At 39.0% G+C, this 27,798-nt stretch overlaps 1 protein-coding gene across 2 annotated transcripts; it reads left to right on the top strand.

Annotated features, from left to right (window-relative positions):
• Nucleotides 1-58: 58 nt before the first annotated feature.
• LOC109080135 (protein piccolo-like) lies at nucleotides 59-25,829 on the top strand. 2 transcript variants are annotated; one of them, XM_042760899.1, is made up of 7 exons: nucleotides 59-826; nucleotides 1,607-1,730; nucleotides 15,171-15,847; nucleotides 16,123-16,201; nucleotides 19,541-19,698; nucleotides 19,809-22,397; nucleotides 24,380-25,829. In XM_042760899.1, exons 3-7 carry the CDS (start codon nucleotides 15,265-15,267, stop codon nucleotides 25,399-25,401), a joined length of 4,431 nt encoding a protein of 1,476 aa, XP_042616833.1. In that variant the 5' UTR covers nucleotides 59-826; nucleotides 1,607-1,730; nucleotides 15,171-15,264; the 3' UTR covers nucleotides 25,402-25,829. The 2 variants fall into 2 exon arrangements, with proteins under 2 accessions (XP_042616833.1, XP_018950769.2); XM_019095224.2 differs by lacking the exons at nucleotides 59-826; nucleotides 1,607-1,730 and adding an exon at nucleotides 1,848-1,871.
• The last annotated feature ends 1,969 nt before the right edge of the window (nucleotides 25,830-27,798 follow it).

Consider the following 27,798-nt stretch of genomic DNA (forward strand, 5'->3'; position numbering starts at 1 on the left):
AACACTAGGTGGTGTAATGAGAGCATTTGATCACAAATCTGAAGACTTTCAAATTATAGATGGCATCTGTGGCACCTAAATTGCACTTGTAAAACATTAAAGTTGCTTAAAAAGATTACTGAATGTGGAAAAGAGGAAGGGAGTTTGTAGGCATGTTTGAATAGCTGGTCTAAGCAGGTGCATTAGCCAGTGTACATTGTTTGAGTTGGCTATCTGAAACCACAGAAAGAGATTACACACACTGTTCAAACAGAGCCACCCCCTCAGATGTTGATCTCAGACCTGTGGCCATTCTATAAAGACCTGCTTTCCTATTTTCAACCTGAGGTTGGAGTCTGAATATGAGCCACACCCAGCAATTCAAACAGAATGAATTAACAGAGAGATTTAATTTAACCACCTCAATAAGTCCATTGTGATCATATACAGACAGGGTTTACAGCAGTATAACAAGAAGATAATCTTCTGAGGCTTAATTTTGATTGATTTCTTAATTCATCTTATCCAAAACTACTACTGTGATGTGCTCAGATGCTTACTTATAGTTTAACTTTAACCTTATCATATGGGTGAGGATAGCAAATGCCAGACTGATGCGCTTTAAAACAGTAAAGAGGATCATTAATAATGTGCTATATGATTGGCTCCACCCATAGATTCAAATTTGCATATTAAAGACAAAACTGACCTTAAAATCTAGACGAGAAGAGCCATGTAGTATAGAACAGTGCACAGCTGCAGGCCTGTGAGAATCCATTTACTTCCGGTGGGGATTATTTCTGGACTGTTTAGACTGGACTATTTCTTCTTTTACAAAGCTTTCTATGTACGTATGCAAACAAATCTTATGTAAACAAAAATCAAGTGTTGCTTGTCCATCAATGACCCTTTCTTTCTTTCTTTAACAGAATAATGTTTGCTTTCATACTGTCTGTATGACTGATTTTTCTCTGCCTGAATGCTGGTTTTAGTCCAAGAATGCACTTTTTTAGCTTTAGGAAGTCAATTTAATCCCTACTTTCTCTCCCATCTGCTTTTGAAGAAAAATACATTTTCATGAGGATGTAAATAATTTTCTCAAGGACACATATGCCCACGTATTCAAATGATCAGTTACACTTGCACAAAGATTAGAGCAAAAACAATCAGAATTCCTTTGATAATTAACCCTAATTTTTCAAATTTAATTTCAATGTAATTTTCATGGCAGATACAAACTATAATATTGTAAATTTTAAGTCCTAATTGTGTTGGAAAATATTAATACATCATTGTTTTTATTTGTATGTCCCTGCCCATTTAATTGTTAACTCCAGTGAGTTTGTAGTCTTCAGTCTTTTTCAAACACATGGATGCTAGATGGGCGGGGCCATAGTTTGTAAAGTGACATCACTGCCCTTCTGAAGTGAATTTCGGTACTTGAGCTCATTGGATGAAAACCGGGAGTCCGATGGGTTTGGTGCCTTGATCCTTTTTGTTTCTGAATTGCCACGTTAGGATTTGGTCAACTTCCTTCACACTGGTTTCGTCTCACGGTGAATCGCGAGGGTGAAGCAGTGGGTCGATATAAAGTGCTTTATTTTTTTGCACGTTTGTATATTTTAAGCAATTTTCTAGAAGGAGCCACACGCCTCCTGTATCACCTTGTCGCCGGTGTGAAGTCGTGGATTGTCCGCTTCTCCAGACTGGAGCAGAGGAGTCGAAACCAGGCGCTTTTAAAACATCTGAAGGTAAATGCATGACATTTTGGAGCATGTTAACTTTGCTTATATTTCAACCTGTTTGCCTGGTTCAAATTATCTGTTCAAATTGTCACTTCATTTGGGACCACAGTCAACTTGGTTTACGTTCTGGATGTTTTCTGGAATCAGGTTTGGTTTCGTTCCGATTTTGTATGTTTGGGTTGGGCTTTTAAAGGATGCGATTCATCGATTTATACACACATGTTAAGATCTGATCAGCGGCCTGTGCTCCGTTTGAAACATCGATTCTTCTTTTTATACGATTGCATTTAATCCCAGCGCGTGAAGGGCATCGTGATTAATTAAATGACTTGCGTGGCCGCTGTAGTTACATGTAGCGATTCGTCTTCGGATAAAACAAATGCCGTTTGATCACCATTTTTTCGAGTACAAAATAAACCGTAGCCTATGTTCTAATGCAAAATATAAATTCGTATCAGTCTTGAAATGCAAACAATTCTCTGCCTTTTGTGGGGGTATCATTATAATATACGGTCAGCTTAAAATGTGAAGAGCAGTTCTTGAGAATTAAAAGATCTGATGTTGAGGAATTCAAGTCGATTTGAGTCTAAACGCGCACTTATAACATCGCTTCACTTCAATAGCTGTCCTGTGTGTTATTCTGACCCGACTCGCCTCTTTTTACCCGAATAAACTACCAAAGCTCAGAGAAATCAATTGATAGTGGACTATGATGGGTCGCCGTCGTTTGATATGGATATGGGTTGCTTCTGGGAGCTTGTCTGGCCACTGCCTTGTTTTGACTTGAAATTATCGCTTGAATCGCGTTGATGTCATGCTGTGTTATCACCCTGCCCTTGTAACGCCAGCAGGCCTGTAGATAACAGCGTCTCTCATCACACCCTGTCTCTGTGTACAATCTAGAATTCAGTTCTACAAGTTCATGACCGCTGTTAACGATAATGGCCCGGATATTTAACTGTTTACCATTCACTAGCAGATCTGTCATGAGAGGTCCGTTGGTTTAAAGGTGCATTCACTAATTTCTTGTCAATTAAAAGGGTTTTGACAAAGAGGTGGGCAGAGAAATATAACAAAAATGATACACTCACATGAGACGAAGGTTCCAGCAAAAGCTATTTAATTATACCTGGAGCGGGTCGCCCGTCCTAGCTGGGTGTGGCCATGTTGAAATCACGCGACCAGCTGCATCATAAAATTAACTACTTACTATTTATAGCAATATATTATGCTCTTTTTGTAAAGTGATTTTTGACAGTACCCAAAGCTTAAACCTTTAAGTACTTCTAAAGTCAACGTTCGTCCAGATAATGGATCGGCACGTGCGGTATCATCAAGACAGTCCAAACAGAATAAGTACAAGCGGGAGAAAATTATGCATCCAAGCCACTAGGTGTTACTATAAAGTCCAAAACCACTGATACTATTAGGTCGGATAAGAGCCAGCTAAACATACAAAAACTTTCTGAGCTCACTTTGCAAGACATCAAATTCTTTGCAGGGTAATTTTAAACAACCTTGTTGATGTCATATAATGCCTTGCTAAGACCATAATGGTCTATTGTGACCTCCCAGTTGTCTCAGGAATTTGTCATACACTTTGTAATGCCAGCTGTTGTAATGGTTGTAAAAACCCTGATTGACTTGACTGATCAGTCCAGAACTACAACAAATTTGATGCTAGAATGATAGAACAAGGAACACATGAAAACAGGGCCTACTTGTGCTAGAATTTATGATAGTGCCTCTCTGTTTAGATGTGTGCCTGAGCTCGGTCTGTAGTTGAGCAGCGCAGCTCACTCCTGAATGAAGGAGTCCTGACACTAACAGCTTTGTTTTAACAGGACAACCTCACCAGTCTCTCTTGCTGCTCGGCTAGACTTGGTTTACTTTTAGCCAATATGGCTGCATTTACACTGCAGGTCTTGATGCCCAAATCCGATTTTCTGACTATATCCGATTTTTTTGACGACCCGCTTACATCATCTTTTAAAAGTGACCCGTATCCGATTTTTGCATTTACACTATACACTGCTGAAACTACCAAAGGTAGACGTTCTGACCCGGAAAAGGAAGTAAAACAGCACGAAAGACAATGGATGCAGATGCAAATAAAATTATATAGTGTTTTGCTTTCCACAATATTTTGAAAAGTCATCAAAAATATCAGCAAACCATTGGTCTCGTATGGCACGGCGGAGAAAAAAGCGCTTAAACCGTGCCTCCCCATATCTCGTGAAATGTCTTCAAACAAGGATTTATTTCTGTAACAACCCTGCATTTTTGCCTGCACTGTCTCTTTGCCCCAAAGACTTAAAAGACATGAAACCTCCGCATTGCTCCACTGTGTGTATCCTTCTTCCTCCATCGCGCCTATAATAAGTCATGTGATCTCAGTTGGTGGTGTCCACCTGAGTTGACGTCACTTTTTTTTAATGACGTACGACTCTCATTTACTGGGGAACATCCGATTTGTCTGCTTACATGGCACACGCAAATGCACGTATCCGATTCATATCCGATTTATTACCACATATGAATGAGGCCTGAATCCTGTGTGAGAAAATCGGAATCCATGCGGTTTTTTCCTGCTTACACGGTCACCGGTCATATCCGATCTGTGCCACATGAGCGGAAAAAATCGGAATTGGGCCACTTGAACCATGCAGTGTAAATGGGGCCTAAGTAGCGTTATGTAGATTGATAGTGCCTTCTATTGCATCCTGTGAGCTAATGATTTCATCACTTATTGAGTCATCTAATGCTGGAACCAGTTTAGGTTTTGTCATTGTGGTGTTTGGTTTTTAGTTTGTTAATCTCTTTCAAGTCTTTGGTCACTATTTTGCAGACAACTTTGATTTTTTTTTTTTAAATTTTTGAGTTAAGTTGTGGTCACATTACCAGAATTTCTGTAAATTGTCGCAGATGAAATCCAGTCATTTCAATAGGAATCCACTTGGAATTTTGTGAGAGCGAAAGATATCCCCACACAGATTTTGCATTTAGGAAAAGAAAAAAGAAAAAAAAAGGATTGTTCACCCAAAAATAAAAATTGGCATTAACTCACCTCAAGTTATTCCAAAGCTCAAAAGAAGATATTTTGAAGAATGTTGGTAACCGAGCTATTGATGATTTTAGTTCCATAGTATAGAGAAAAAAAAATACTATGGAAGTCGGTGTCTACCGTCAACTGTTTTGTTACCATCATTCTTCAAAATATCATCTTTTGTGTTCAACAGAAGAAAGTAAGTCCGCAGGGTTTGGAACATGTGGAGGGTGAGTAGTAGACGACAGAATTTTCATCTTTTGGTGAACTCTCCAAGCATTGATTGTTGATATGATTCACTTCATTTAGTAAAAATTGTGTTTAAGGGTGTTTGTATGCATATCTATTGATGTCCTGGTCAATGCAGCATTCACAGATTGTACCATTTAACAGCTTTTAAGATGTCTGGTTGGCTCCAGCTTAGCCGTGACCTCACAGTGAGGTGGTGGAATTGGACAAACAGATGCCCAGCAAGGAAGAAGCCCCAATTTTCAGTAGCGGATTAATGAAATAAACCACGTTAATCGTCAAATCTGTTTGCTTGTGCACAAATTCATTGCCTTACAAATACTCTGATAACCTGAATTTAATCATATATTATTCAGTTCAGTTCACATTTAATATAATATGAACTGGATTGACTCCAGTTGCAGTAATGTGAATTCCAGACTATCTGGTATGCTTTTGTTTCCTATAAAATGGCTTACTGAGTTTTTATCATTGGGATAATCTACTCAGCGCTTGACGTCAGTTTTGGATTTGGTGAGAACATTTTGAAATACCATGTTGTTATATTAAATCCTTTCTAGTGGTTTTATGATCCCCTAATCTGCTAAAACACTGGCACTGACAAAAGAGCTTTTAACTGTCGGCAAACTGGTACTAGATAACTTGGCAGAGAGTTTGTTTGTGTGTGTTGTTAGATGGAGCTGATGTACTGTTTTAATCCTCTTGGGATCCGTCCCTATCCATCACAACGTCCTGCTGCGTGTCCAGTATGCAATCTACTCCCAAACCAACATGCCACCGTTTACCGTCTGGTCTTTCTCTCCTTCTTCCTCTCCAAAACACCTTCTGTGATGCTAATCTTTTTTGTTGGTTTGTCTTGAACATGTGAGATGGTTACAGCCTTTGCTTTAGTCCAGTTCCACCCTGTCTTCCGAAGGATGTTTCTTCAGAAGTCCTTTTACCACTTTTACTTTTGCCCTGTGCCATTTTGCTGCCTGTTTTTGTCCAATATCTCTCATATTGTTTTGGCAGCTCCGTTCTAGCCATGCCCAGCCCCCGTCAGCATGGTGCGCACCACACAATGGGGAATGTCCTCTGTTAATCCTTACATTACACTTTGCAAAGTCAAACCCTCCTGGCTCATTAAGCCCCATTCACACCCTATTCTGAGACGACACACAACTCGCTCATCTGGAGTTAATCCTGTTGGAAGAGAGGGAACAGGGTCGTTGTGTTTCTTCCTGTTTATCTGCATGGTTGCTACCGTTTCACACTCTTAGCACTGTCTGACCCTTCAGCTTGACCCCACACACTATACTGACCCATTATCCATCCCTACACCCATCCAGTAACCATTTACAATGCAAATCAAATTACTAAAGGCCCTGATATGCTCAAGGCAAATTTCTTTTTCATTCCTCGTTTAGGAGTGAACAGTTTGAAATGCCTGAGCAGCAGTATACTTTTAGCAAACATCCTGTTGCTGCCCATGCTGCTGGGAGCTTAGTTTAGATGAATTATGTAAAGTATGTATATGTGTGTATATGTATGTGCCCCAAACTAACTTAATTTTGGCCTGTATTTGTTCAAAATCACACCAGTTCTTTCTTTGATTTCACTGGGCCCTTAAAGTGATGCATTTGTGTAAGACAAATATTCAAGACTAGCATATTCTCATTGGATAACAGTTTATAAAGTTTTAATTATGAATATTTTTCTTACACAAATGCATCGCTTCGCCCCGGAGCCATGTGAAGTTTTTTTTTATGATAACATTTTTTTTATTATTTAATATAACTCTGATTGTATTCATCTGAAAGAAGAAAGTATCATATACCTAGGACGGCTTGAGGGTGAGTAAACCATGGGGTAATTTTCATTTTTGTGTGAACTAATGAAATTTGCTGTTAATTTACTCACACTCAGGCCATCCAAGATATAGGTGATTTTTTTTCTTCAGTAGAACAGTAAAGAAGATTTTTAGCTAAAACTGTGGTTCTTGGTGATTCATAAAATGCAAGTCAATGGCTACCGTCACTCTGAGTCAAAAAAAGCAACACAAAAGCAATACAAGTGGCTCTTGATGATATATTGAGGTTGTATGAAGCGAAATGATCGGTCTGTGCAAGAAACTGAACTTTATTTACAACATTATTACCTGTAATCCAGAGCCTCAGGCAAATGGGGAAGTCTGGTTATTTTCCGCGAACTGGTTCTTTCAGACAACCAATTCACCGGTTCATTAACATCAATCACTAATAATCAATAATGAATCGCATATGCAATTATATTATTAAATCACCCAATAATTATTTAAAATGTATATGTTTTAGATGTCTTAAGAATATGAAGTGAATATACTTAATCAACTCATCTTAATCAACTCACCTTTTTATATAAACCATGAGAAACCATAATAATGTTATAAATAATTTTCAGTTTCTTGCACAGACCAGTCGTTTCGCTTCATAAGACCTCAGTATATCTTTAGGATCCATGGGTATTAAGTGTGTGTTTCTTTATGCTCTTTTTATTCTCAAAAATGGTAAGCCACTGTCTTGGATTTTATGAATCAAAGGACCACGGTTTCATCTAAAAATCTTCTCTCTGTTCTACTGAAGGAAAAGTCATCTACCTGAGGGTGAGTAGATTAGCAGCAAATTTTCATTTTTGGGTGATCTCTTTAATGGTGACCCGTTGCTTCAGACTGACCAAGATACAAACTGAAACCTCCTGTAGGAACTGCTGTGAATAACGGAGAATGTTTACAGAAAGTGTTGATTTGTACAATATCTGTACAGTAGAATTATGTCTTTGTGGGTGGGTTTATGTGTCCTAGCAAGTCAAAAAGATGACAAATCACGCACACCACTGGGAACAGTTTTATTAGCTTGTGTATTAAAGAATTAACCCAAGCCTACAGTTGTGGGTGTATATAATGTTATGACTTCCTGTCTTTTGTCTGTTTTAAGGAATCTGGGGCGAGTTCAAGCTCAAACCGTTTTGCTACGGTTTCCGGTTTGAATGACATGTTTTCTGGAAATGGTGTGCAATAGGGTTTGAGATACGTTTTCTCTTGTTTAGTGGGTGTGACAAACATGTCAGCCCAATCAGCAGAAACGTGTATGTAAACCAAGCGGTATTAAAGAGACAGCACGCACAATGTAATTAGCATCAAATTCATAAGAGCAAGTATATTGTTTGCACGTTTATTTACATTAAAGGCAAAATAACTAAAATAAAAAGAGCACAATTATAGATCTGGAACTTCTTTAAGTCTGTCTAAATATCATTTAGTAACTGCAATGTCTTCTGGTCCATATCCTTTCCTTAGGGAGGTGTGCTAGACACTGATTAATGTAACAAAAATACTATACATATTTATATATCTTGTATTGTGGAGTGACACTTTCATAAACTTTTCTATACTCCTCTGATTATATAATGGTAAATATTACAATAACATAGCACAACAACAGTGATCAGCAATAATGATACTCACAATAAAAATAATAAGGTCCTATAGATCATAGCACAGTCTCGGAGGTAAGAAGTGGATTATCCTTCACCTTAAATGTTTGCGAGGCAAATGTTGGATCACAATAATTAGGAACCACAGTTTCCACAAATCTCTTCACTTGATTGGGATGTTCTCTTTTATTCTGGACGGCAAGGGCAGTGACTGTAACATCAAGCGTATTTTGCAGAATTAAACACATATTTATACCGATCATATCAGGCTCCGAAAATTCTTCAAAAAGAACACAAATAATGGCCCTCTCAGCTGCCATAGTTGCAACATCATTAGAACAGGGTGTTCAACGCACCACCGTTTCAGTTTAAAAAATGTTTTGCACCATTTTTGTCGGGGCTGAACGCAGCCCTGGTATGCTCATAAACATGCCGAGATGTTACTCAGGGAGAAAGATGAGAATCTGGGTTTTCTAGCACTACACAGCATGTCCTATTTTATTCTGAATGTAACTGATATGCAGACGAAAATCTGTTTTCCCCATTATTATTATTTTATTAGATTTTTTTTCTGCGGTGGTTTTGGAAAATGACGTATTCTGCACACTGGATTTAAACATAGTAAAATGTTTTACAGTTCTATTTCAACAGTTTGATTATGCTTTAAGCCACTTACTATAGTTTATTACTCTGTTGCACATTTTACTGTTTAAATCCATTTGAGAGCGTTTTCCTTCAACATTAACACTGAAAAGGTTAGGCCTAGCTATTACTGGCTGTTGTTTTCTAAATGGGAAGAGTGCAAGTAAAAAGGGAACACCCACACAGACTGATGCGCATGCAAATTTCAGAGGCATCATTAACTTTAGATGCTGATTTATGTAAGCACAGACTTGATTTCAGATGACATTTGAATTTTATTTATTCAGAATACTTACTGTATTAATTTGGCATTATATTTCATTTACATATTTTCTTGTACAGTCTAAAACCTTAAAGTCTCTGCTGCTGCTCTCTTTCAATGTTTTCATGTGTTGATTCTTAGGAGTATGTGTGCCAGTAGTAGAGTTGTGGGAGCACTGCCTTGTATGGGCAGATTGCATGTGGAGTATGTGTCTGTGTCATTTCTGACCATTTTAATACCTCTCCGGCAAAGTCTGCTTTGGTATTCCATCTCTCATCTTACCCTTTCCTATATTGTTGTGTTATTGTCAGGTTAAAGGGATAGTTCACCCAAAAATGTAAATTTGATGTTTATCTGCTTACCCCCAGGGCATCCAAGATATGTGACTTTGTTTCTTCAGTAGAACACAAACAAAGATTTTTAACTCGAACTGTTGCAGTCTGTCAGTCATATAATGGAAGTGAATGGGAATCACGGCTTTGAGAGTCAAAAACACAAACAAAACCAAATGAAACCCTGCGGCTCATGACGATACACTGCTGTGTAAAGACACAAAATGGTTGGTCTGTGCAAGAAACTGAACAGTATTTATATATATATATATATATATAATTTTTTTTTTTTTTTTTACCTCTGATTCACCACAATGTCCAAACTGTCCTGAGCACATTCTCAACAGCCGCACATGAAGCGTCTTCTTCTTGCTTTACGGCGGATCGCAGACTTGAGTGCATTACCACCACCTATCTCTCAATGTAACATTGACACTCCCAGTTGAGATTGTAGATAGTGTCAGTGGTCCATTTGAGAGGTAGGTGGTGGTAATGCACTTATAAGTCTGCGATCTGCCGAAAAGCAAGAAGACACAAACGGGTGTCAGGACAGTTCAGACATTGCGGTAAAAATCAGAGGTAAAAAACGATATAAATATTGTTCAGTTTCTTGCACAGACCGATTGTTTCATGTCTTTTATTCCCATTCACCTCCATTATATGACTGACGGACTGCAATGGTTTGAGTTAAAAATCTTCATTTGTGTTCTACTGAAGAAACAAAGTCACCTACATCTCGGATGCCCTGGGGGTAAGCAGATAAACATCAAATTTTCATTTTTGGTTGAACTATCCCTTTAAAGTTGCAGATAATATCTTTCATGGAAAATAACAAGTTATAGCCAATCGGTTAGAATAAGGAGAGATTTGTTAAACGAAGGCCTGCCACTGGTTCTTATTACAAGAATGCAGGATGTGGCCAACTACAGCTGCATGGAAATAGCTGCATGTCTGTCTGTGACAGCTGATTATGGCTCGGCCCTGAGGAACTAGAGGCCCTGCACAGGAATTAGGGTTTGCAAGGCCTCTTTATTTGTTCCTTTTAGCTTTATATAGTTTCTTTCACATGTTTTCTAGAAATTGAACCTAGAATGTGCCATTTGCTTCGTGCCTGTGTGTGATGCTAGTTGTCAGCTGCAGATGTTTCTGAAGTGCTTAGTGGGAAGCCATCACAACGCAGTACATCAGGCTACTACAGTAAGTGAAACATGACAGACACACTTTAAGGACGCTGCCGTGTGGAAAGCAGGTTTATAAAGGTATTATTTTAGATTTGATAAATCCAGGGGTTGAATGTAAGGTTTAGGAAAGCACAAGTGTTTTAAAATGTCCTTGTGGCACCTTTATAACTCAAAGTCTATACATGTACATTTCCTAATCCAAACAAATGATGGGTTACAGTCATCATTTAACTGAATGGCAGTTAACTGATGGTGGAGAGGCAGAAAGGTTTCCTACTTTTTATTGAAAACCTGGAAATATCAGGAAATGTTCAAATTGTGTTAAAGGAGTCATATGATGTTGCTAAAAAATAACATTATTTTGTGTATTTGGTGTAATCCAATCTCAACACTGACCGCGCTCTCCAAGCTTTTATAGGTGCAGAGGCCTATTTCTTATATTAAACATTACTCAAGGTCTGACTTATAACTGATGAATGCAGCAAGCCGAAACGCCTGTTATTTGTATTTATCTCCTGTTTAAATAAAGAGATTTTTTTTAAATAGAGATTTTTCAAGTGCAGACCTTGAGTAACGTGTATTTGGTGTAATGAAATGTTTATTTAGTTTAAGGTTAAAAAAAACCATTATTTTACATATTCCGTACATAATGGTTTCTTCTCTATGCCCCGCCTTTTCTGAAATGCATTGATTTTTACAAAGCTCATCATCCTGAAAAGCAAGGTGTGCTCTGATTGTCCAGCTATCCAGTGTGTTTTGATTGGTCAAATACCTCAAGCATGTGACGGAAATGTTACGCCCCTTTGATGCGTTGCATTGCACCGCGTAAACATAAACCCATGTCTGCATTTGTAATTGGAGAAATGTCAAACAAGTGCTACTCTACACTGCTCAAAACTCACGTTTGAATCATCAGTGGCAAATTTTTTAAATATGAAAACATACTTACAAGCTGTGAGTCAGAACAGCCAGCATTGTAGGCTACTCTTCCAGGTTCAGGAAACAGTCCTCTGTAAAATGCGCTGGACACACATGAATATTTGGAATAAACTGTTCTTGAACAGTGTTGTAAATACAACTTGACCACTGTTAACCAACTTTACTAACCATTTTCACTTTCACAACGAAACTCAGCAATCAACAATACTACGGCGAGATTCAAAGTTACGCCGCCTTTCTTTGCATGAACATTTGGGCGGTGTTATGCAAATCTTCCCACACAGTGACGTAGAGGTGGGGGCGAGTTTAAACTTTTATAAAGAATATCTCTTTGGGTTTGTGATCTTTAGTCAAAACTGTATTGAGTCGGTTCACTTCAATTAATTGGATGAATCGGTTCACGCATCACTCTGAAATTCATTGGCAGATCAGTTTGAATCAAAATGTTGACTGGAAAGGCCTTGGAAAAATCATGGAAAGTTGTTGGTAGAAAAGTGCACTCTATAAAATAAAGATTCTTTATTGGCTTCTGTTGTTCCATAAAGAACCTTTCCATTCCACAAATGGTTATTGATAGTAGAATAAGATTCTTCACATAAAAAAATAAATGGTTCTTTTATGGCATCACTGTAAACCCTTTTTCCTAAAAAAATAAAATATAAAATAGGAACCTATTTTATTTTTAAGAGTGTGGACAGTTTTGGTTTGAATGCTAAAGCAGGTTTTCATGAGCGGCTGAATGTTCTCACAAGTGCTTTTGCTGTTAGTTTTCCCTGAAAGAGGCCTGTTTTATTTGAAGTGTAGTGTTAAATGAAGATGTGTGTGATGTAATCTTCAGTGCTTTTTTTATTAAGCTGTTTGCATTAGCAGGCTTTACCCTTTTCCGCTGTCTTTGTGAACACTTACAATTGTTTCATCCAGTCAAACCAGGACACACACACACAATAACCCACCCCGTACACACAATTATTATAGCATATCTCATTCTTCCTTACCCTCCCCTTATTGTTTTGTTAGTTTGTCCTTATACTTACCTCTTTTTTCCTGGTTCTTTTTTTATGCGCACCAGGGTTATAGGTTAAATTTAAACTAAAAATGAGACCTTTTTTTTTTTTCTTTTTTCATTGTTTAAATTAAAAGAAAATAAATGTTAACTGAAATAAAATACAAAAAAGTTCTTACTGAAACTCTTCTGATTAAGCTGGATCCTTTTTTGCTATATGTCCCCTTATTGCTCTGCACATCACCATGGAGACACATCAGCAGGGCTTCTGGGTAATTTTTGTCCTGTCGTGGGCAGAGTGATGACATTCCAATTCATCAACTTGCCCTGTAGGGTGACGAGGTTTCTAGAATGTGTGTCATGCATCCTCTTTGTTTTCTGCCTTCTGAGGGACATTTCTGAAGGGCTTTCAGCATTTTTATTCAGAGTTTCGTTGTTTGTTTTCCTCTTCTTGATTCTGTCACACATACTTGAGTCCACTCATTTCCTGGATGTTGCCACATTAAAATTTGATTTCTCTGCATGCCTTGTTATTGTTACTTCATCCCACGATTTTCCCCTTTCTCTGTCTTTATTTGCTCTCCGCTTTGGTTGCTTGGGCTTGTCGTAGAGCCAGAACAATAGCTCAGCTGCTAGGGCCATCTGTGTGGCTGCAGTCAGGGAACAGATCTGATGGAGAGGAGGAGGGGAAGGAGAAGAAAGAGGGGGGTTGTGGTTAAGGAGAACCGTTTAAGGGGGGAAGAGAAAGATATGAGGATTCAGAATAAAGGAGTTTGGAGAAAGGACCGGGGTGAATGGGTTCATAGCCCCCCCACCACTACCACCACATTGACGATTTATCCTCCTTTCTTCAAATCCCATGCCACAATCTTTGCTGACGAGCTTTTGCGTCAGTCCCTGATGGAAAAAAAATGACTTGCATAGTGCAGTCCTCTAGTGAAATGGTTATATTGAAGTTCTTTTCTTTTAGAATTCTGCCAAATTTAAATTTAGGTTTATTTATTAGACAGAGTTGTGGATTTGAACCTGTGTTATGTGAAAAAGATGTATATTGGGACATGGGTGATTTCTTTTCTAATGATGCCATCTCTGTTTACATTTGGCAGACATAGGAAATTATTCTAAGGAAAAATTCGTTTTTATGAACCAGTAGATGAAGTCCAAATAATGGCATCATATTTCTGTAGAGCAAGTGGTGGTGACTATTCTGTGTAAATGATCCACACAAATAAATCATCTTAATATTTAGATTTTTATGGAGCCTAGTGTTCATTTCAGACTAATATCTTGGAGACCTACACAAAATACAAATTACAGAACAAAAAAATGCTTCAGTAAAAACCTGTTAATCGGTTAACTGAAAAGTTACCTAGCCTGTATGGTGAAAAACGAAATAATGTCGTATCATATGTAATGCCACTAAAATAAAATAAAAATATGGATTTTGCAATTAAAAACTATGAATTACTGTGTAATTTATGGCGAAAACCATTTATATGAGTACTAGGGCTGCAATCGCGATTAGGCAAAAGCTGCGATTGTCATGCATCTTGTTAGGGAAGCACAGTTCTATGATCAGTAGTAAATCTCCAACCGAAAGCCAGAGGGCACTCTCACGCGGAAATTCTCAATACGCCTCGCAGAAGAAACCCAGGAAATCACAATAGGCTAGGTTGCTGAATAAATGATTTAACTGCTTTCATTAATTCAACATGACTAATAAACACACTACTATGACAATAAACGGTCTATCTTTGTTTGTTCATCTTATTATAATTTTTATTATAATAAAGTATATAATAATGCAATGCTAATCGAGCCTTTATCACTGCTTAGAATGCTATGAAATATGTTGCGTGCCTTATTCTGTGTAAGAAGCAACATCATCTCGCGGAAGGATTTCTCAGGGTTTTATCCTCTTGAATCCGATTACTCAGTTTGCTTAAACTAAGCGTGATCTTACCTGGGTAAAAACAAACTAGCTTTGTGCAACAGGCTTCTCGACTTGATATTTTTGGATTTTGGTTCTTTCATTTCCTGTTTTTCCCAAGTTGCCCTTCATAGGAATAGTTCCCTTTAAAAAAAAATGCTGCTTCCTCTTGCAATTAATTGTTTTACTTTTAAACTCTCTCTTTCAGTTACATGGTTACTTAAAATTCTTTACACACAGCAAAAGCATTTCTCTGCCAAACTGACTGTATTTATGTCTTTGTATGAGAAGTGACTGTTGCACTCCAACTTAGTAAAAAATCAAGTTGCTTGAGGTGTGTAGAGCCAAAAAAAAAAAAAAAAAAAATTGTAACTGCAAATAGCATTTAATTGTCTTTCCTGTTTTCTTGCAGGGCAGTTATTGAGTTATCCCTGGGTTCAGTGTTTAAACAGCACTGAATCCAGCAAGCTTATCAAGCAGCAATAGATCGTCAGGTAATATTGGCAATGAAACCTGATGGGGTGGCCACTGCACCATCTGAACCAATGGAAGCCGAAGGAACAGAACCCATAATCGAACCAACCGAGAATGAAGGGGCATCTCAAAATGGCACTACACCATCACCCCCACAACCTGATGCACCCCAAAATGAGCAAGCGGCTCCTCCAACTGTAAACGAAGCTTCTGAAAAAGCAGTAGATGCTAAAAGCAAATCCAAAGGCCCAGTCAAAGGCAAGATTGCTGCAGGTCCAGCTACCACTGGACCTGGCACACGACCCAAATCAACACAAAGCCGTGTGGCTAATGACCTCACAAAGACTGCAACGAGTACCACAACCAAGAAACCCATTCCAGTTAGCACTGCTGCAGCAGGCAAAAAGAAACCCACCACCAACGTTGGACCTTCTGGTCCAAGTAAGAAACCTGTTGGTTCTTCTAATGCCATTACAACTTCAAGGGCCCAACCTAAAGCAGCAACTGTTGGAACTAGCAGATCAACGACAGCCGCCGTAGCCAGCACAGCCACCAGCCTGAGTAAGAGACCTGCCACAGCTCCCACTAGTGCTACAACCAAACCCAAAACCACAGGTAAGATGGCCTGCCATGTATGGGTTTACTAGGTCACTTACAGAGTTTAGTTCTGGTACTTCTAATATTGGATTTGGGCATGTACCAATAACTAAGCATCATTAGATTTTGTTCCATTATTCTCATTATTCACCTTTATGTAAAATAGAAATGTAAGTTTATTTAGCTATAGGTCTTTTCATCATGACTTTGTATTATATTTTACCACTATTTTTTGAGCAATCCCAGTCAGTTTTTACTTTGGAACATGATTTATTTCAATTTAATTTCCTCAGCTCCTGCTCCAAGGCCAGCTGCTGCCAAACCCAGCATTTCAGCCATAGCCAAAACCACTGCAGCTCCCAAAACTAACAGGTAAAGCAGCTTTTAGAGATTTAGATGGTAGTTTGAGCTTGGACATTTGACTGTATTTGAATGGAAAATTGTAATGCTGGGAAGTGCACGATTGCATAACTTTTGACTTTGTTGATGCTGTTCTCTAAATCTTAAACATTTAAATATTTAACATTTTTAAAATTAAAATTTACAAGCTGATTACTTTCATACCCAAGCTCATCAGTTGTAAGTATTGTAAATGCAGTCAGTCAGTGTGGATATGACTGGTCTTATCTGATTATTATTCTATGTATTTATGTGGTAATGTCAGTTTACAAGGCTGTTTAGTCTCACTTTTGTTAGAATGTCTGTAACTCAAAGAACAATGGGTAGTGAATAGTGTGTATGAATATGAGCACTCATTTGATCTGTCTGTTTAGATGGGTTTGCTTTATATATTCTCAATGTAGCTGCAAATGAAATGTTTGCACTGCAGAAACACAATCACATTCCCACTGTGGGAAATGTAAACTAGGCCCATCAAAGTTTTCTTATGATACAATGTGTATGTGTGCTGGCTAGATGTTTTAGGCATTCCTAGGGGAAGACTTTTTGCCAATTTGTGAATAACATTGTAAAGGAAAAGAGGGTTATTGGGCAGGGTTCTTTGTCTGCAACTCTTACTACACCAACCATCTTGCTCACTCAGTTTGTAGTTTATGAGACTTGGATAAGTGCAGTGATTACCAAATCAAATTTCCCTTGTATTTGGAGAGTTTTTTTGTTGTTGTTGTTTTCTCTGTTGTAAAGTGAGCCTCTTGAATTTTTTAATTCTTGAGTCATCTACCATTTTAATTTCCCTTGAACCAAGCTGCTGGTTAGTCTTTCGACATTTGTTTTCCATTTTCCTTTGCTACAAAACTACTGGTAAACCAGATGGCTTCTGTTACATTATACCGCAAGACAAATATTTAAAAATGAATGAGCTTATAAATTTAGAAATGGTGCTAATGATGTCAAAAATAAAATGACCACACACACACACACACTTAAAGGTCTAGAATGAAAGGAGCAGTTAAAAGTTTTAAAACCATGTTTAACTGGAACAAAAGGGTTTATAAAATTCACTGCTCGAGGTTCTGCTGAGTAATGGCCATTTACTTAATTAAAACTTTATTATTAATATGCAAATGTCTGTGCCAGTGGGTGTTGTGTTCTTTCCATTTGTGTAAAAGGAAGATTGCTCCTGTAGGAATGTTTTTGACCCCGTTTATATTGTCATCTTAAACTCCTCAACCCATAATTTTGTTTTCTAGAAGCTGGAAAAATAGATACAATAATGGTCAGCAGTCTTATGGTCTCTTAGTCTTGTCTTTATCAAAGTCATAGCCATGGCAATTTATGTTCTTTTTGGCCATGAGTATAATGAGCCCTAGTAAAGCAAAGTTTCTGTAAAAACCTAAGCCTTTGGATGCCAGAGGTCAGCATCTCTGTGAAAACTTCTTGGTTTGTATGGTCCATCTACATAATTTTAATTGAGTTTTGGTGCCTCTGATAGGCATAATGCTGCAGAGATGAAGATGCAAAGTTGTTGACCTTAGTTGCTATGCTTATTTTATACCTTAATGCTGTCATGTTCGGTGCCCTCTATTTATGTAACATGATTGCAGTCCTATTTTCTTCTCCTTGTTGTTATTTTCTTTAATTTGCTTTAATTTGATCAAAGATGGTTTAATCAGTGCCCTAGTTAATGCGAATAAACTTATGTAGGTCATAGAATTGTAATGGAAAATTCCTGTTCTTTTGTGGTCATTCTTTAACAGTTGGCTGTTGTTTAGGAATAATTTGTGGGGGAGATGTTATAAACTTGGCATTTGGGGCCAAGCCATTTGACCATGTACTCCATTGTGCACTACTATAAGAAATTTGCTCATTGCCTCTATGCTCTGTGCAAAGAGCTGTCTTGTGCCATGGTTACTGGCATTGAATTAAGCATTCCAACATGTTTCATACAGTTCTTATCTTTTGAAGTTCTGATTGCTCTGATTCTTGCTTACAAAGTCTTTTATGGTAATTTTGATCTTAAAGACTAAAGCCCAAAGTATAGTTCAGCCATCCACATTCTGCAACAGTCTACACACTGTCCATGTGATGCAGTTTTTGTCATCAGAAATGTTGAGACTGAACAAGTCCACAAGAGGTGGTACTGCACATGTGTCGAACTTGTCCATCCATGCTCATCCGCGGTTGGTTATACTTCGAAAGCTGTATGTAAACAGCAGTGCGCGAGACAGAATGGAACATGGAAAAATAAGTATACCTACACCTTAATGAAAACTGCAAAGGTCATGACATTTAAGCAGACTTCAATTAGTTCCAGTGGCATTTTTAAATCTGTTAGGAAACAGTGTTTGACTGTTTAATTATATCATAAAGTATAGGTGATATTCTGATTCAACTGTTTTCCCTACATACTTTGATCAGTATTGTCTTATTGCTATAAGGTCTTATTAGTTGTAGCCCGTTATTTAGGTTAGCTTTTAACACAGCATCAAGGTGTATGGGTATAGAGCAGCACTGAACTGTGACCATAGCATTTTCACTAGAGTTCTTTGTTACTGTGACGCATACTCTGTTGTGCCCTTGTCCAAATAAAGCAGGCTGTAAGCGAGAACTTTATCAGATCCTATTAGAGTGTTAGGTTCAGGCAAATATGATTGTCAGTCACCTAGTTAAGGCAATTTGTGAACTGCAAAGTTGCAAGACTAAAAGCATCTATTAAATTGCAAGTAACCAAGGCATGTGAGATGATGCAAGTGATCTTCTCATCACTAATTCTCTCCTATGAGAACATGAAAGGGGGATCTAGGAAGCAACTGCATTAAGGGAGTGTAGGCTTGACTGAAAGAAATTGATTATCATCTTCCATTTCTCCCTAATGTGGTCACTTACAAAACATTTTACCCATCCCCACTCCTACTCCCTTCATCACTCTCTACTCCCCTCCTTTTCCTGTTTCCTACCTACCCAAGTCATTTTATCTCAGGTTAGAGAAATTGGATGTAGATGCATTAGTTGATGAATGGTCCCAGTGGATTGGTTTTCTTGTGCTGCTTGAAATTGCCTTATGGTATGCATGCAGACTACCCAAGAAAGGAAGCTGGTTTGATAAGAACCTATTTTGTGCATGTGTTGTCAAAAAACTATCTTGGAAGGCATTCTAATGAAACCAATAACTGCAGCTTGACACTTCCTTATCTGAATGTGTAAAACCGTGTGCAAAAATCTAAAATAAAATGGCAAAGGGGCTTCACTGTTTTTCTAAGCTGCTCAAAATTTTATTTATTTTCTATTTGTATTTTTTTTTCTCTCTCTTAGGGCAACTGGAATTTCTGCCCCACAACCAGCTGCTACTTCAGCTACAGGAAGAACAGTAACCGGTACAACAGCGTTGTCATCGGCTGTTCCTAGAACAAGCCGCACTGCTACACAACAGCCTGTTAAACCCCTAGTTACAGCATCAGCTGCTCGGAAAGGTGGTGTACCTTTCATGGGAATATGTTTGTACTTGCATTATTTAAGGAAAGGTACTGTTTATTTGTTTGTTAATTCAGTAATGTTATCAATATCTATTTGTCATTTATAGATGTTGGAAAAACAAACACTACAGCACCTGCGAAAAAAACAGTTGCCTCAATAATATCCCGTCCTGCTGCCAGCAAGTCTTCAAATTCAGTGGCTCCGAAACCAGTTGCCACTACCAAACGACCTCCAACTAGCATCAAAGCACCTCAACCCAAACCAGATGACAAAAAAAGTGTACCAACACGTAAGGTGCCTCCTAGTCCACGAAACAATCCTTCACGGTCAGCATCGGCCAAGAACATTGCAGCATCTCCCAGTCACAAACAAACAGGCAGCATAGTCGGTGTAAAGCTTCAGCCACCTAAACCGACACAGTCTGTTTTGCCACTTGTCAAAGGAAAGCCTGATTATAAAGAACCTGCAAGAAAACCTGATGATAAAGAACCTGCAGCAGAGCCTCTACTACTTTCGACAGCTGCTGTAGCAACAGCTGCAGCCATAGCCAGGGAAGAGTCTGTTTCAGAGCCTGAAGCTACTCCAACTGTAGAGAGCTCTCTGGATGTTCCCACCTCTTCTTTAGATGTTCAGGAGAAGGTAGATGTGCAGGTCACTAATGTTAGCTCCCAATGTGTACTGGATATATCTAATACAGAGCCAGAAGCTCAAGAGGCCTTATTAGAAGCTGATTCTGTTGAAGTGGCTTGTCCGACATTGACTGTAGTCGAGCAGGAATCTGAAGAGGGGGTGTCTGGAAAAGATGATGAAAAGCTTATTGCAGTTGTGGCACCAGTTGCACAGGAAGCAACTGAGCAGGAAACCTTAACTGCTTCACAGTTTGATAACTCTGCTGCTACCATAGTGTCCACTGGTGTAGAGGTGGCTGAAAAAGCTGAACAGATTAACACTAACTGTTATGAAGATGTGGAAGAAGAAGAGAGGGAAGGCAGTCAACAAGTGTCTTTGTCAGAAATGAGTGGCACCCAGCCTACTGAAGAGTCTCGTCCTGGGTCAGCTGGGCTTGCTGGGTCCGTTTGGCGTGCAGGGGCCTTGCTGTCTGAGCTTGACTCTGAGGATGTGAGTTGCAGTCAGCAGGGAGCATCAGAGCTAAGTGCTCCAGGCGTTCTGGAGGGCACTGAGAGCATGGATGATCTAGGGGATGCAAGCCTTAAAGGAGCGGATGGTGAAGGTGCCTCTGTTGGTTCCCCTGACTTTGAGAAGGTTTCTGATATTCTTACTAATGAACTTGATGATGATGATGATCGAATCTGTGACATGGAGGTTGGGTCGGAAAGAGCAGAGGACTCCAATAGGCAGCATCATGACAACGAGGATGATGAAGAGGATGAAGATGTAGAGATGGCAAGCGAGGGCATTACTGAGAGTGGGCTTGAAAGTTATGGGAATGCAGACGAAGATGACTTGACCGAAGACTATAGATTAGACAACTTGAACCGAATCCAGCCTCCACCCATGGTTCCTTCTGCCCCTCTTGCAACCCAGTGGAACCAGCCTAGTTGTTTTGCTGATGCCTGGGCCCAGCCACCACATCCTGCCTCTACACTTCTTTCAAGTCCTTCCTCTGAATGTTGGCAAGCAGACCCAGAAATCCCAACACAAACACCTGTTCAAACAAGATTTGATGTTAGCTCTGAAAGGGGCTCTCCATCAAACCTTTTGAAGCCTCTACCTTGCACACCTCAACAAGCCCCAATATCTGCTGCAGAGGGGAATGTTAGCCCCAAACCAGGCTTGACACCCTCTCAAACCTGCAAGTTCCAGCCTGAGACTTCAAGTGACCTTGACCTAGCATCTGACAGTAACAGGGACACAAGTATACCAGAAGAGGTGAAAGACAACAACTTTTCGGGTACTGAGACTTATTCTAAAGTGGAGCTCCAACCAGAACCACTACACCCTGTCCCCAGTGTCTTGCCAGACATGCAGGATCTAGGCATCCACCTCAAATGTGCTGATGAGGAAAAAGAACCAGAAACTCTGCCAGCTGATGATGTACTGGGTGGTCCATCATCTCCTTCATCAGCTACTGAGGATGAGGCAAGTGGCACAGAAGGTGAAATGCAGATCAGTGACCCTCAAGCTGAGCTGTCTGGCACTGGGAATGCCTATGGAACAGCACCTGTGGGCCACAACTTGTCTGCTCTAGAGGAATGTGAAGAAATGGGTGGAGAGAATGAAGGTGGTGGTAGTGAGACCCCTCAGTCTGCCGCTTCTGCTGCTTCCTATGGCTTTGACTACATGACCTCTAACTCCAATGCCCAGTCTTCTGCAGAGAGCTGCAGCAAGAGTCCTGGCATCTTTTCTCTAGAAAATGAAGAGCAGCTCCCAGATGAGGCCAAGGATCCATCTCTTCTTAAAGAGTTGACCCTGATACCTGCTACTGCATCTGGGGAGAAGATTGACCCTATTAAAAGCCAACATGGAGAGTTCCAGTCTCACCCAGAGCAGCAGTACATGCTGTGTGGAGAGTCCAGTGAGTTGCCTGAGCCTGATTCAGTACCAGGAGCTGTACCCTTAGAGTCTGGCTTGATTAATCCTTCATCCCCACAGCACCTGGAAGAGGAACAAGATCTTGACACTCAGCATTCCTACTACTCCACTATATGTGAAAAGACTGATAGTCCCCTGGCAGGTAACGTATAGAGTGCACTTTAGAAATCCACCTTCCAGTGTACCTTGTTGATGTCATCTCTATATAAGGGTTTTGACTAGCTTGGGGTTTCCCTGTTGATGATGTCTTTTTTTATTCAGTTAGGAAAACACTCATTCAACAGTGCCACTTTCATGATAATTTCATGATATGATACAGCTATTAAAATTACGTTTGTAAGTATACAGCTTAGAACCTGTATGTGCAATAGCTACTACCATTTATACTAAAGGTGACTCTTTTTCTCAACTATTCTTTTTAAATGTAGTATTGGGTGTTGGTCTGAACGGGCATGAAATTATTTGTTTGTGGACTCATAAAATTGGCATCAAAAATGAACAATGTAATGGACTTTCAACACATTTTGTGTGTATTTACTTTTTTTTAACTGAAATGCATATTCATTGCTTTTTGTATTCTGTTGTCTATTAACTAAATACCAGTCTTTCATCCCTTTTCCATCATTGCCATATCTTGTCCTCACGTCTCTCTTCTGCACTTTAGGGTTTGCTAACCCCTTACTTTTTTATGTCCTGTTTATTTGGAGTGCTTAATGTCTTAGTGTTAAATAAAGGTTAGATATTTAACATGATATCTGTTTTCTCTGTATGTTTCTTGATGTTTGGGTTTCAAGGTAATTTGCACTTGTTTTAATGCCATGGTTCATCAATCACTATGGGCTGTTGCAAATTGGTCACATTGAAGTAGTCAAATAACAATGGAGATTTCAATGGTAAATTCATTTTGAGTTTAATATTACGAAACCATGTAAAAAATGTTCTACTTAAGGCTGAGACACTAATTAAAGATTTTTTATTTTGTTAAAGTTTCAGAGCACATTTTAAGTCAAAATCAATGTAATTTTTTATTCACCTTAAACCACTTGGTGCTGTATTTGTAGTGGAATTATAAGTCAAGTTACTAATACTAAATTGTAAACTTGCACATATACACTTGCACACAAATACATGTTGAACCTTCTGTAAGTGAATTTTGTAAAGAAAACAGGATACTTGCAGCAGAAGGAGAGTGTTTTTTCTTTCTATGCCAGTATGTTCCTTGTGCTTGTATTCCTCCTTCCCTTTTGACCCCACCTACCATCTGGAGGAGGGAAAAACAAGATCTGGCCCCATCAACCTCCTGGATCTCGACCGCTCTCAAGGTGCTTTAAGTCCTCAACCTCCTTTTTTCGTTCTCCATCTTTGTATACTGTTGCTTCTGGAGTAGACTTTGCACACCTTCCATTTTGGGACTAACTGGGCGAAGCTGCTTTAACCACTCTGATTGTTAACAAGTTGAGCTGAAGCTATTTGAAAGGACCTGGCTTGATACATTTACCTGGACTAATTGGACTTCAATAAATCCCAATGCTGGGTGGTTCTTAATCCCCAAAACTGGACTTGCTTTGCACAATGCTCTTTTCTGTCATTTTCCTCTAAGCATGCTCACCTCACCAAAGAAATATGCTGTACACTGGGCTGGCTTATGTGTAAAGCATGTTTTATTTTTTATGCATGCGTCTATTGATGGGTCATGTTTTCTCATTGTTAAAAAAAATACCTGTTTGCTTAATGCTGTATTGTACTATGCATGGTGAGCACTCTTTTGCATGTGCTCAGCTTGTCACATTAAGGGAGATTGTTTACCTCATCTGCTTTTATTTCCTTGTTTTTATTTGCTCTTCACAATAGTTAGAGGTTACTGCATATACAGGGTGTAGCCACTTTTATTGCACGGATATCTTCACAAAATATTTTTGAGAGAATGTCACCAAGGTGCAAAATTAGTTGTTGTTCATTCCTTCTCCACCAAATCATTTAATTGTATATCTGACAATTTTGTTTCCCACAATGCTTTTTTCTGCTTCACCACATTGACGTTTTTTACATTTTTAACTATTGTTTTGTTGCATTCTGCTTTACTCTCCCTTTTAACATGTATTGGACCCTTTGCTTCATTCACAGAAAGAAACTCCCACTTTCCACCACAACCAAATGACTTGCTTTCCATCCAAATGATGATGTCATCCAAACTTCGTCTCCAGCCACGTGCTCCCTATGTGACCCAACCACCACGGCTTCCCACTGACCTCCCTCCCAGAACACCAAATGTGGTGTCAAACACACAGCTCCAATGTCTAGAGCAACACCAACAGCACCTTCATGAGATCCAGCAACGGCAGGAGAAACATAATCGAGAACAAGCGAGACACGAAGAAGCAAAAAAGGAGACACAATCAAGTAATGAGAGAGAGCAGCAGGAGGAAGAACAGAGGAGAAATTTACTTGAGTTGCAACTTAAGCAGCAAGAGCAAGAACTGAAGCAGCGACAGCAGATCATGCAGTGGCAACAAGAACTTGAACAACAACAGCAGCAAAAACACAAGGTCCATACACCAGTTGTCCTCTCTCCTTCATCAGGTCTCACCACCATCTATGAAACTGGCGAAACGAGTGACTCGGAAGACGAAGAGGACAAGGGACAAGGAGTGGTTGAGGAAGTAGAAGATGGAAGCTCCTTTAATGTGTGCCCTGGAGAAGACTTGCAAAGATGCACTGAAGAAAATGACTCTGCTGATCGTTATTCACAATGCACAACACCTTCCGTGGGGTCTATTATTCAGGGTCCACAGCGAGAATTCCAGAAGATAGACCCTGCAGCAGACCAAGACAGTCCTTCTCCCTTGGGATCTCCTGAATGGCCTCTGCCTCTGGAGTTTGACTGGGGCAAGCAGGTGGACATTGTCCAGCAGCTCATCAATCAGACATTACTGCTTGCACGTGATGGTTGCTCGCCCATTCTTCTGCTACCCGGAGGAGCAGGTGGGACACTCAGCCCCCTTGAAAGCAGCCTGTGGCCCAGCTTGTTGCCACCTCTGACACCCCCTTCAGCCACTGTGACGTCTGTGAGCAGCTTCTCACCTGAGGCTCCAGGCAGCTCTGCTCAGGGTGAGTGGACCGTTGTAGAGCTGGAGACACATCACTAAAGAATGTTGAATAAAATGGCAGCCAAATATGAACTTTTGGGCTCAAAACACTTAAGATGAAGGTCCACCAGTAGGGAAGCGCATGTTGTAGCATTAGATAATAGAGCATTCTTTTGATAAAATCTTATGTAGGCATGGATATGACTGGTTCATCCATTTCAGCATTTCAGCAAGTGTTGGAGTAGAAAATTGTGTGAACCTGAAACTGATACTGCAGAACAGTGTGCTGGACTATCACCATCTTGCTCTTTCTTTGATTTTTGTTCTTCCTGAGAGTGCTGCAAGCTTTCATTTCCACTCCCCACAAACCCAAAAGCAATGGAACACTATAGTCCATACTTTTATGCCACTGATACAGCCTCCCTGCCAAATTGGTCAGCCATATCTGACCTGCCCTCATGGAAAAGGTTTAATGGAGATGTCTTGGTGGTTTGGTTGTCTTATGTTTATGTTGTAGTCATTGAGCTCTCTACCCACAATGGAGGCAAGATGCCAACTCAATGACTGAGCAAGTTGAAACAAAATGGGCTCCTTTGTCTGACTTCTCTGAGCAGAAGATCTGTGAACAAGATAAAGACTTGAGATAAATTGAGACGTGCAGGTTTAGAATTCAGATCAAGCAGGCATTTTTTTTTTCTTGCACTATTTTTACAAAAAAATAACTGGTTTAATTTGGCTAGTGTGCAATTTAATAGCACAAAACGTTATTGAAGAGCCAATTGCTTGCACATTCGACTGTTTGACACAAGATTTGCAGGATTAACTACAGCGTGAAAATAGAGTATTTTAAAGTAAATTTGTTGAATCTACAACTGTAGCTGTTCCAAATTAAAGGTTTAATTCATTGAGTAATTGTGATAACTGTAAAATAGACAATATTCCAAATTTTCCGAAGCATGCACAGCTATCCAAAATTTTTAACTGATTTGGTTCAAAGACTTTATATAAAAAACAAAAAAAAAGATTAACCTCATTATAAAGAAGCTTGACACGTGACGTACAAAGTAATGATTTTTTCCCCCCTCAAGTTATATGCACTGCTGTAACCGTTGAAAAATAGCTGACACCAGAAACTTTATTCTAGATTGTGTTACAGGGATTTTTAATTATATTAATTATATTTTTAATGACATAGGAAAAACTGTGCAGCTACATAAATGATCATCTTTACTGTGAACCTTCTAAACACTGTGCCTCCCTTATCTGTCCAAACTATATGATTAGTATCTATTTGAGGAACAAGGAGCAGCTCTCATAACTGCACTTATGCAGTTTAAATGAAGTTTCCTGGTTTGCTGTGCCTGAGATTAACTCCCACATTGGGCTGGAAGGACTCTTTGTACACGGTCACAATTTCCCAAATGTTTACTGTCCCTACTTTGGTTAGAGAAATTGGTTAGTCCTGTCTATAGTCCTTTTTTTTTTTTGAAGTTCTCTGCAGTGTTCGGTCTTTATTACCCTTCCTTTAAAAAAAAAAAAAAGATCTGAATTATTGGAACACAGAAAGAATTAAAAATAAAAATGTAATTCAATGGGTCACATAATGAGTAGGCCTATTATGTTCACCCAAATTTAACTTATAATACTTATGATAATAAATCCAATGTTATATTGATGTTTGTGAGTCTGGTGAGGAGTTTTGTTTGTCACATATCTTGACTGAATGAATTGACTGATCTTGGCCCAGTGAAATGTTAAAACACAATTTGATTATTGGAGTTTTGTCATATGTGATGGTACATGTTATTTTAAAGGGGCAATGATAAAGTCTGTTTACTGTATTATGAAAAGAGATTACCATTTTAATTTTATTTGTACTGTACTGGTGTTCTTCCTATTTGTCCAGTGCTGTGAAGTAGTTTAGAGACTATATAATACTGTTTGACACTGTAGAGTTAGGATCATTTATTTAAATTAAACTTTTTTTTTTTTTAAAGAATATATCAAATGAACAGCTTTACATTATAATCAGGGAAAACAGGATTTCAGGTAGATTTTGACTTTCACTGTATTTTGGCTTAACTACTGTTGTACAACTTGATATATCACAGTTACAAATACCATACAGGTATACTGTATAGACACACAAACCAGCAGTAAAAAATGCACTGAAAATAGCTTTGACTAGGCTTGACATATGAAGGAATACAACAGCATTATTAGTAAATGCTCTGCACTCTCCACTGATTTTTACCATGTTTGCAAAGACACAACTGCTTCTGTGTGGTACATGTTCCAGCTTTGATTGTATATTTTTGTAATGTATTATTTTGAAAGGAAGGATTGTTTTATTTCTTTGTTTTATAGAGAAAAGTAGGCAGTGGGCCTTAGCTGCCAGGAGGTTTTATTTCTGGACTCTGTAACCGACTACTTGAACTGCCACTGTATTTTAATGTT

This window comes from Cyprinus carpio, chromosome A1, assembly GCF_018340385.1.
Source record: "Cyprinus carpio isolate SPL01 chromosome A1, ASM1834038v1, whole genome shotgun sequence".
NCBI lineage: Eukaryota > Metazoa > Chordata > Actinopteri > Cypriniformes > Cyprinidae > Cyprinus > Cyprinus carpio.

Bases quoted from the DNA above. Each gene is read 5' to 3' on its own strand.
- LOC109080135 (XM_042760899.1), top strand. From the start codon at position 15,265: ATGAAACCTGATGGGGTGGCCACTGCACCATCTGAACCAATGGAAGCC. The intron at 16,202-19,540 runs GTAAAGCAGCTT...TCTCTCTCTTAG, and splicing joins GCAGCTCCCAAAACTAACAG to GGCAACTGGAATTTCTGCCC. The intron at 22,398-24,379 runs GTAACGTATAGA...CTTCATTCACAG, and splicing joins GACTGATAGTCCCCTGGCAG to AAAGAAACTCCCACTTTCCA.